At 29.3% G+C, this 10,536-nt stretch overlaps 1 protein-coding gene across 1 annotated transcript; it reads left to right on the top strand.

Annotated features, from left to right (window-relative positions):
- The first annotated feature begins 956 nt into the window (after nt 1–956).
- Nucleotides 957–2,388, top strand: LOC133803334 (transcription factor MYB1-like). The gene is made up of 3 exons (XM_062241339.1): nt 957–1,099; nt 1,516–1,645; nt 1,734–2,388. Exons 1-3 carry the CDS (start codon nt 967–969, stop codon nt 2,287–2,289), a joined length of 819 nt encoding a protein of 272 aa, XP_062097323.1. The 5' UTR covers nt 957–966; the 3' UTR covers nt 2,290–2,388.
- Nucleotides 2,389–10,536: the final 8,148 nt, after the last annotated feature.

Below are 10,536 nucleotides of genomic sequence, written 5' to 3'. Positions count from 1 at the left end.
ACTATGGTGTGACAATGTTAGTGCAGCTTCGTTGGCATCCAATCCAGTCTTTCATGCCCGAACGAAACATATCGAAGTCGACATTCACTTCGTTCGTGATCGTGTTCTTGACAAAAAACTTGATGTTCGTTATATTGCCTCAGCTCAACAGATAGCAGACATCCTCACCAAGCCTTTGTCCATTACGCAGTTTCAGTTCTTGAGAGACAAGCTTACACTTCGACAGGCTACGTTCACCTTGAAGGGGGGTGTTAGAATCATTACAGGCCAAGGCTAACCATATAGGCTGTTATAAGTTAGTTACAACGGCTTTGGGTTTCTCTCTCTGTTTTCTGTTAAGTTGTTCTGTTCTTGCAGCTTGTACAGCTGTTCCTGTAACTAACCATCTCAATATCTATATATACTCGTTAGCTTCAGTATTCAAGCTGAGCTTAACAAATTCATTTCATCAATTCTTGCATTCTTGTTTTTCTTTACGTAGATCTCTTATAAAGTTTAAAAATATTTTTTAAAAGAAAAATTAAATTGTTACAAATGAAAAAATATATATATTGTCTTTTTCTTCTTTATTTTTTTTAATGTATTTTTCTAATTACTTTCTATTTTTTCATTTTTGCATTTCTGTAAAATTATACTAGGCCAGGGTATAAAATAGTTTTAAAAAATAAGTCATTTTTTCAAACTATCCTCCAAAATATTTACAAATCCTAATCAATATATTTATAATGTATCTAAATGGCTTGATCAAAATGGTGATGATGGTTCTATATATAAATACAAGTTCCTTGATTTTGGCTTTATTAACCAATCAAGAAAGTTAATTAAAACTCTAATCTTTGTGGTCCCTAACTATAGCTTAATAATAATATGACATCACATTTATGACTAGTTAGGACAACGTGGTACTATAAAAGGGTTTCCATGATCAGAGGAAAAGATAGCATTACTACAAAGAGAGAGAGAGAGATGGGAAGGAGTCCATGTTGCTCCAAGGTAGGACTCAACAAAGGAGCTTGGACTGTTTTAGAAGACAAAATCCTCACAGCTTACATCGAAGCACATGGAGAGGGTCAATGGAGAAACCTTCCAAAAAAAGCTGGTAAGTATATAAAAATAATTTACTTCTATGTGCATACCTTTTGTGTTTTCGGTTTGTGAACAGTTTTCAACATAATTTCTTTTATGAACGTGTTTATTGTAGTTATTTAAAGCATACTGCAAATTTTTAGGAAATTCCAAATAATTTATCACGTCGAAAACTAGGTTTAAACAGGTTGTTGCGCGAGTGATTAAATTTTTTTATGCGCCTGAAAAACAACTTGGTTAAACCTAGCTTTCGGTATTGCAAATCTTTCAGAATTTCCTAAAAGTTGACAAGATGTTCTAGATAACTACAATATACACGTTCATATATAAGAAACACAAAAGGTACGCACCCAATTATGCTATAAATATATACACAAAAGAGGTATATATATACTAGTATATAATATGTAATGTGGGGATGTGGTTTAGGTTTGAAGAGGTGTGGAAAGAGTTGCAGACTTAGATGGCTGAATTATCTAAGGCCAGACATTAAGAGAGGTAACATCTCTCCTGATGAAGAGGACCTCATCATCAGACTCCATAAACTTCTTGGCAACAGGTCATTATATATATATATATACTACTCTCTCTATATATATAATGTTTATTTGTTCTAATATTGATTATATATATATATACGTATATAGATGGTCTCTCATAGCTGGGAGGCTTCCCGGGAGAACAGACAATGAAATAAAGAACTACTGGAACACTACTTTATGCAAGAAACTTAATAAAGAAACCAAAGTCAAGTCAAGCTCCTACTCCGGCGATGATGAAGAAAAAGCCACCAAAAAAAGCAACCGAGTGTCGTCGGATTCAGACGCCGGTGGTGGTGGGACCACCCAAGTGATAAGAACCAGGGCCAGTAGGTGCACCAAAGTGGTCATTCCAACACCAACAACAACACCCCTTAGTACAGCCACCATAGCTGGCCCACCACCACCATTATTACAAGACCACGACCATGGCGACTGCAGTGGGGTGGATGATTTTGGAGCAGTGCCGATGCCCTGCGACGACACCGTTTTGATGAATAATAATTGGACTACAGCGGTGGTTGATGATTGTGATCCAATCAACAGTAGTACTGTTTTTAATAATTGTCTCTGCGAGGAAAAGAATGACGATGATTATGGCATGTTATTTGATTTTGATTTGGACTCGTTTTTGGTTGAATCGTGTACTGAGTGGTTATTATGAGAAGAGAACGAAGAAAACAAAATAGTCAAAATGTGACATCTTTTCTAGCTAGCTATTCTATTAGTTTCTGAGAGTAACCTAATAAACAATTATATGTAAAACAATAATAATTGAAATATTTATTATTATTATCTGATTATTGTGATTCATTTAAGGTTTATACATTTTTAAATTTTGTGTTTGATCTTATTATCTATTTGCATCCCTGTATTTTGACAAATTATTTTTTGGACCTTGTATTTTTTAATATAGTTCAAATAGACCTCTAAACTAGATTTTGATCAAAGTTTTTTGAACTAAAATCACAAATAATTAATCAAACTAACAACTCAGAACAAAAATATATTCATTCTTCCTAAAAACTGTGTTGTTATACTCAATTTTTTGTTTATCAAAATCAGGTTTAGGGGCCTATTTGAACAATTTTACAAAACACAAGGTCCAAAAAATAATTTGTCAAAACAAAAGATCCAAACAAGTAATGAGACAAAACACAGGGTCTAAAAATATATAAACCCTTCCTTTAATTTGTCTATTGATCAATATTTGCACCCTTAATTACTTGAATGATGAGCTCTCCATTATTATATGTGTATATTAACCCAAATTTAATATAAAAATTAAACGTATCACTGATCAAGCTTTTTTATTCGAATTAAATCTACCATTTCGTCTGTAAAAAAATTATATTAAGTTAAAAAAAATTATATAAAGAATTAATATATAGAAAATATGAATATGATACAAAATTGGCAAATTATTAATTCCAACAAAGAATGTAGCTGAGAGATCACTTGAAAGTCAGAATATAAGACTGAATTCTGTGAATCAAACGAGCTTTGAATGTTAGCTGAAACTTTACACACGTCAATATCTATATAATGTGTAGCCTTCTTATTTTGCTTTTTTTCCTCCTTCCACATGTTAAATTGGTCTTTGCTTTTTTTTTTATTAATTTCAAAATGAGTCATTTTTACTTTTTTTTTCTTATTTTGTTGTGGGTTTATACTTTTTTTTTTTATTTATGTTGTGGTTTGTTTGTTATCTCTTTTGGAAGGGTAATTATTTGGGAGGTAATTATTTGGGACATTTTTTGTTTGTGTAAAGTATCATTTTGGCACTATGTGTTTGTGTTTATAATAATACTTATTTGGTATTTTGTATTTTGAAATCGTACATATTTAGTACTTTAAACTTAAATTTAATTGATAAAATTTTGTTGTTTTTAATCACATTGCTCTCAATTATATGAGTTCTCCAAATTCAAATTTAATTGTTTAATTACATATTATTAATGACAGTTTGGTCATATTGATAAATTTCATTTATTAAATATGGGTATAGGGTATTCGGAATATATATAAATTTAAAATACAGAGTACCATATGAGCATTATTGAAAAAATAAAGTATTCGGAATATGTATGAATTTAAAATACATAGTACTATATGAGCATTATTGAAAAAATAAAGTACCAAAACGATATTTTGCAAAAATACAAATGTAAAATTCTCATATTATAGTTATCAAAAGGACAGGGTGCTTCTGAATTTCTTCATTTGATACCACTAGGCTGATGTATACTGCTTTGTGCTGTTATATTCTTCGATATGTTTCAAATGGTGTATACTAACAAATTTTCTGATCAGTTCGAATACGACGTTCATATATATTCCCGAAGATTTTTATTAAGTCGGCCTTGTGGGATTCAACAAGTATCACATGTTTAATTTTGTTGTATCTAAAGTCGTTCATTATATTTTTTATGTCCAAACAAAAAAAATTGCATTAGAAACAAAATCTCACATTAAAATATGTGGTAAATTCACTATGTACCCTCATATTAGAAAAGTTACTCCACTTAATATCGATTAGTTTGAAGTTAAATTCTCAATCATCGGTATTTCTTTTATATAATATAATATTATATATATATATAATTATTACTCACTCATGTCATTATCATTGGAAAGAGTTTTTATGCTTAAATTGGACTCACATTACATAAATATCACTCTTAATGTAAAAATTGAAAAAGGTATTGCTTATGACTAAGAATTGGACAAAGACTTTCTCTCTCTCTCATATCAAAACTCACCAAGATTCACAAGCACCCCACAAAACCAATTGGCCAGTATCTCACCTTGTGGTGTTCACGTTTCACCAAAAAAAAATAAATAAAAGCTCAAAAATCAAGAGAAAAATCATGTGAAATTATTCATTAATGGATATGGAATTAAAATATAAGTAATCATCAATCAAGAATTTATTAGTAAATTATATTATTAATCGATATTTTGATTCGTCTAGGTTTTTTAAAAAACTTTAATTAATTTCGATGATAATTTAATGTCACTTCGATAAAGTTCAATGACAATCGATTAATATAGTGAGAATTTGGTTTTTTTTTTCTTCCAAAAAACATTGATGTCCATGTCTAAATCCATCGAAATTTTGGGCTTTTCAAAAAATTTGATGTCCATCGAATTAATGGAGATTTTATAAAAACTTTGACGTCTATGAGGGCACTATCAAAATTCATCGAGACCCATCAAAACTAAAAAAAATTAGTCACGCTTGCAACAATATGTTTGAACCTAGTTTTCGGTATTGTAAACTATTTAGAATTTTCTGAAAATTTGCAGATGCTCTAAATAGTTACAATATACACAGTTATAAAAAAAAATCGCGTCGAAAACTGTTCACGGGTTGTAAACACTGAGAGCTCTACAGGTAGGGCTTAAAGTGAAGCCCCTATAAGAGAATTCCCCTAAATACATATTGTTTCTTATCACAATTTTATGATAGTATTTAGTTGATCTATTTACTCTGTTTCTGATTTAGAGATCTAAGGAGGAAGACGTTGGTTAGTATTGCACTACCAAATCTCAGTTATTGCTATGAAAAAATCAAATGTGTTTTTAATTATTTTTTTAATTTCTAATTGTATTCTAAATTATATACAAGCGTGTTAATGGTGATCGGAGTAACACGAGAGAGAAATAAGGAGGGTAAGTAACGAGAAGGGCATTTTTGTCTAAAAATTTTTTTGAAGTATATTTTTAAAATGTTTGATACCTGAGTCTATTAAGGTTACTCGAGGCATAAAAACTCAAATTTTCCTTATCGTTGAAGGGAGATTGATCTGTCCAAAAATTATTAAGTGGTCCCATGAGAGTAAAGAATGAACTGTCTATAATGTTTGTTTGTGCAAGTGCTGCAGTGAATTTTCTTATTTGCACACTGTAAGAAAAAAATATCAGAGTTGAATACCATGATATCTGGAAACAAATTAACTTGAATATATATATATATATATAAAAGAATCAAAGTAGAAAGTACTACGTGAAGCAACCTCTATCTTATATAATAAAATTAGAGTTCATATATATTATATGACATTGGAAAAAGTGGGACTATTTCGTCACATGTCTAATAATAAATTATTAATAACTAAGAAAAAGATTGAGTGATCCAATAAAAAATTATATTTACTCTCCTGTGTAAACCCTAATTAATTAAGAATTGGAAATTTAAGTGACCTAATAGGTGTACCAATGAGTGTAGCAGCTTCTTTTTTTTTTCTCATACAGTTGTAAATTATTATTATTATTATTTAGGTTTATTAAAGAAGAATAAATAGTATTCGTAATCTAATTATTGATCCAAAAGGGGCCAATTTTTTATGACCTGTCTCGTAATAAAAGCTGGGGACCAACAAAACAAACAAGTACTATGCAAGAACCACAGAAATCAATAACGATAAAACGTCAGCTCAATTATTATTTTGAATACAGCCATGTGCATAATTTATCACGTGTGTATATTTATATATATATATATCTATATAAATATAGGCAAAATATGTGGTAAGGGCTTCAAAACGAGCACAATCGTAGGATTCTGGAGTATTCATCGTGAATAATTTTTTGGACGATTTTTTATAATTGTTTATAGTGTAGATATTTAGAGTATTTTGTAAATTTTTAAGAAAATTCTAAATAATTTATATTGTTAAAATCTAGGTTTAAAACATGTTGTTACACGTGTGATTAATTTTTTTATGCGCGTGAAAAATAACATATTTGAACCTAGTTTTCGGTATTGTAAATTATTTGGAATTTTCAAAAAATTTGCAAGATACTCTAAATAACTACAAAATACACGGTCATAAAAAAAAAATCGCGTCAAAAATGGTTCACAGGTCGAAAATACACAAGAGTCTTACCGATAGGGCTCTTTTTGAAGCCCCTACAATATAATTTCCAAATATTTATATACATAGAGGTGTGTGCTATAAAATAGTTTGACTGTGTAACTAAATATGAAATTAGAATAATATTTATAAACAAGTTTCTTCTCCAATAATTGAGAAGCGATATTTGAATAATATTATGAATGTTTTGTACCTTAAATATGTTAGTTTGTGATCTAAAATATTTTCGTATTATTTTTTTTTAAAAAGTCATAAACAACATTTTGATTTAATTTTTCTCATAATATATTTATGTTATTCTTTTATAAATAATATTGTTTATTTATTTAAAATTTATACAACAATCATAAAAACTTAATAAAAATAATTAATAAATTTTCTAAATATAATATTAAACATTCGTATATTCAACATTCCTTACACTTAATATATATATATATGAGAATTTTCCTATAGGGGCTTCACTTTAAGCCCTATTGGTAGGTATCTCAGTGTTTACAACTCTTGAACAGTTTTTGGTGCGATTTTTTTTTATGACTGTGTATATTGTAGCTATTTAGAGCATCCTGCAAATTTTCAGAAAATTCCGAATAGTTTACAGTACCGAAAACTAGGTTCAAACATGTTGTTGCACGCGTGACTAATTTTTTTTATGCGCGTGGAAAACAACATGTTTGAACCTAGTTTTCGGTACTGTAAACTATTTGAAATTTTCTGAAAATTTGCAGGATGCTCTAAATAGCTACAATATATACGGTTATAAAAAAGTCGCGCCAAAAACTATTCACCGGTCGAGAAATACTGAGAGCCTTATCAATAGGGCTTAAAGTGAAACCCCTGTAAAATAATTGTCATATATATAGTGTCGGTAGTTGAAGTTAAACTCCAATGGACTTATTATAATATAAAATATTAAAATAATACAATTCAATCACTATAATATATAATATGTGAACAATATTCATTGTTGGATACTATTGGTCGTATCATACAACAAATCTAGTTCAACCTTTTTTTTATTAAACTAGGGTTTTGTGCAAGGTATATTTTTATAGTACGTAAATTTTTATTTTTGGGGAAAAATTATTTTGAAACTACCAAGTTAATTTGTTAAAACAATTATGTTACTCATAATTATTCAAACAAAGTAGATAAAATTCAAAAGTTCTTATACATTGAAGAAAAAAATTATTATAAAATCTTAATTTAATGTAAAAAAATAAAATAAAACTTGAAAATGATTAGAGATGCAAACTATTTTGGAGATTAAGAATTTTAAAGTTAAAATTTTGATGTTGGAAATCTAAATGCAGAAAACGAATTTGGTAAGACATTTTAAAAATCAAAATCAAAATTGTTTTTTTCCTGAAGTAATAAGACACCCAAAAAAGCATAAAAAAAAATAACAAACAATATTGTTTTTAAGCCTTAAAAATGGAATAATATTTCCACAAAGACCCAAAACATTCTATTTGGCTTTAATTGTCTTTGGTTTTAAACCAAAAGCGATGGGTGGATTCCAAAAAAAGCAAAAAAGCTAGAGCCCACATCCACATATATATATATATATAAATATAATTACTACATTATTAATGATTTATATTTATAGTTTTTAATTAAAATTTCTAAAAATAAATGATGATTTTTTTAAATTTTTAAAAGAATAACATGATGATATGTCGGTCATATAATTATTAAATTAATGAATTAAAAAAAATCTTATCTAAACATTAAACAGAAAATTTGCATTATAAATAAGCATTATATATGTAACTCATTACTTTGTTTAAAATCACAAAAAAGCAACATTAATATAAAATATATTAATTATATTAGTACGTTAATATATGATATCACTAGTTCAGATTAAATTATCCTCCTCTCTCACTATTGCAAACTGACCTAATTTTTCTTTTTAGCAAAATCATCCCAAATATTTAAAAAAAAAAAAGAAGATAAAAGTACTTTACTTCAATGGTATCTATTAATTCTTTACATTTTAATAATATCTTAGATTATTGCCAATGTTCAATTTTCCTGAATTGACAAGACATTTCTGAATTTTTATTTTTATTTTTATGAATTTTTATATCCATGCAACAATATAATACAATGTCTTACCTTATGTTTGGTAGAAATAGAAAATATGAGTAACAAAAAAATGTTAATGAGAATTTGCCCATTTGCCTCTTGTCTTGAATTGTGATGCCAACCACTCATTATTAGTTAACTCATATTTCTTCTTCATCTCTTCCCACTTTGCCTCCCATTCTCCATTCACTACAAAAAAGGAGACTTTTGCCGGCGCAAATTTGCGCCGGCAAAAGTATGGTTTTGCGCCGGCAAAAACTATGGAGTTTTTGCCGACGCAATTTTGCGCCGGCAAAGAATTGCGTCGTATCTCCGTCGCTAATGTCACTTTTGCCGACGCAAATATAATGCGCCGGCAATGGACTTTTTTGGCGACGAAAAAATACGCCGGTGAAAATATAAATGCGCCGGTAAAAAAATCTGTCACGATATTGTGAAAAACACTTTTAGCGGCGCAATAATGCGCCGGCAATAGTTTAATTTTTTAGTGGCGCATTTTTGCGCCGGTAAAAGTGTATATGTGAAGGTAAGATTGAAACTCTTTGCCGACGTAATTTTGCGCCGGTAAAAGTATTTTTAAAATAATAATTTGTATTAAATTATTAATATTATTTTCAATATATTAATATTAATTAATAATTTTCAATTTTAATATATTAATAATTATTTAATTTTTTAGTAATATTATTTAATTAGAAATAAAAATAAAATTAAAATTTTATAAATAAATAAACAAAAAATTACAACTATTAATATTTATTGTCTCCACCAAACATTAAAATATAAAAGTAATTTAGTAAAATAAATGTCTCATAAATTAAATTTTAAATAAATAGAAAAAAAGTTCTACAAATGAGTACTGGCCGCCTCATCATTCCCGCCCCCATCAGCATCATCGTCCTCGTCCGAATCCTGGTCTAGTAAGTCAACAGTAAAACCAGGAGCCAATTGACCAACCTGCTTCAACAAAGCACTGAGCAGGAGATCTTGACGCCGTTGACGACTCTCAAGTTTAGTCGTATGCTTCTTTAGGTTCTGATTTTCTAGCATAATGTCCTGATTTTGCTGCAAAATGGTGTCCACTTCAGGTGGCAATTGCCCGGACATTTGAGAAGTTGACGAAGATGCTGCCCTCTTTGCGCCAATTGCCTTCAACCTAGGCAACCCCCCAAACCCTTTCTTATAACGCGAGCGGGGTCCAAGGACATCCGTGACAATATCCATATCAGGCGGGAAATGACCGTCGACATTATCGCCGACACAAGAAGCAGCAGATGATGCAGGGGCCGTACTCTGCGATGCTCGACGTTCGGTCATCTCATTCTGCACAATAAAAAGCACGTATTTCGAATTCCAATATAACATTATTTGAAAACCTAACTTATAAATTTTTAATATAACAACATATAAAATATAACTTTATTATCTATCTGCCAACATCCTATCATTAATGACTGCAGACCAGTGACTGAAAAAGAATGTAATTAATTTTGTTCCCGTATCAGGGAGCAAGTGGGCTAAAGTAAATTTGGTCATGAAAATCCATATCTGAATCAAAATCATGAAGATGTTGTTGATATATACGGTAAGTGCAGTTAATTCCATTAATGAGGAATTTACGTCTCCAAACATATACATCAACTATATTTACATGTTTTTGATTCAGATATGGATTTTCATGACCAAATTTACTTTAGTCCACAAGCTCCCTGATACGGGGACAACATTAATTACATTCTTTTTTTATCTTAGTCCACAATCATTAATCATAAAAATATTGGCACATAGATTATAAAGATTTCATTGTTAAAAATTTAATTAATAATTAATAAATAATTACTAATTGACAACAACAATTAATAATTAATATTTATTAATTATTTACTAAACTTTTTTAAAGTTAAATGATCATAAATTAGTTAAGGTTATGCAACTTACAT

This window comes from Humulus lupulus, chromosome X (assembly GCF_963169125.1).
Source record: "Humulus lupulus chromosome X, drHumLupu1.1, whole genome shotgun sequence".
NCBI lineage: Eukaryota > Viridiplantae > Streptophyta > Magnoliopsida > Rosales > Cannabaceae > Humulus > Humulus lupulus.
This window is presented reverse-complemented; position numbering and strand designations above follow the sequence as displayed.

Coding starts and splice junctions, on each gene's coding strand:
- LOC133803334 (XM_062241339.1), top strand. CDS start 967: ATGGGAAGGAGTCCATGTTGCTCCAAGGTAGGACTCAACAAAGGAGCT. Junction 1,100..1,515: donor AAACCTTCCAAAAAAAGCTG/GTAAGTATATAA, acceptor GATGTGGTTTAG/GTTTGAAGAGGTGTGGAAAG. Junction 1,646..1,733: donor CATAAACTTCTTGGCAACAG/GTCATTATATAT, acceptor ATACGTATATAG/ATGGTCTCTCATAGCTGGGA.